This window comes from Penaeus monodon, chromosome 23, assembly GCF_015228065.2.
Source record: "Penaeus monodon isolate SGIC_2016 chromosome 23, NSTDA_Pmon_1, whole genome shotgun sequence".
In the NCBI taxonomy this organism is placed as follows: domain Eukaryota; kingdom Metazoa; phylum Arthropoda; class Malacostraca; order Decapoda; family Penaeidae; genus Penaeus; species Penaeus monodon.
The window spans coordinates 44,583,295-44,583,702 of NC_051408.1; the positions used below are offsets into that span (position 1 = coordinate 44,583,295).

At 36.5% G+C, this 408-nt stretch overlaps 1 protein-coding gene across 1 annotated transcript in view; it reads left to right on the top strand.

Moving 5' to 3' along the window:
* Positions 1 to 408, top strand: part of LOC119588331 — an 11,807-nt gene that overhangs the window by 2,492 nt on the left and 8,907 nt on the right. Inside the window, exon 5 of the mRNA XM_037937022.1 lies at positions 220 to 383. Coding sequence (XP_037792950.1) covers positions 220 to 383 — 164 coding nt within the window. The remainder of the gene's footprint in view (positions 1 to 219; positions 384 to 408) is intronic.

Sequence of the window (408 nt, forward strand, 5' to 3'; positions counted from 1 at the left end):
GCGTAACTTATTTAGATTTTAGATTTTTTTTGTATTAGCCTTCATTTCTTTTCATAAGTCGATAAGTATGAATCGTATATAGAAAAAGAGATTGTAAAGTAAATTGTAAAAGGAGGTGAATTCAGAAGTAAACATTATATAGTAAAGAGTGTCGAAATGTGCATCAACGTACTTGAAAGAAATCTGATAATCAGTGCTTACCTGAGCCCTTATCGGCAGGTGAGGTCACCATCACACAAGAAAAAGACAGTTGATAGCGTGGATGCCTCGGTCAGCAACTGGATGCGCTACGTGAACTGTTCCAAGACTGATATGGAGGCAAATCTAGAGGCCTTTCAGTTCTTAGGCAACATATACTACCTAGTTATTAAATACATAGAGGTGTAAGTAAATGCATTGTGCCACAAA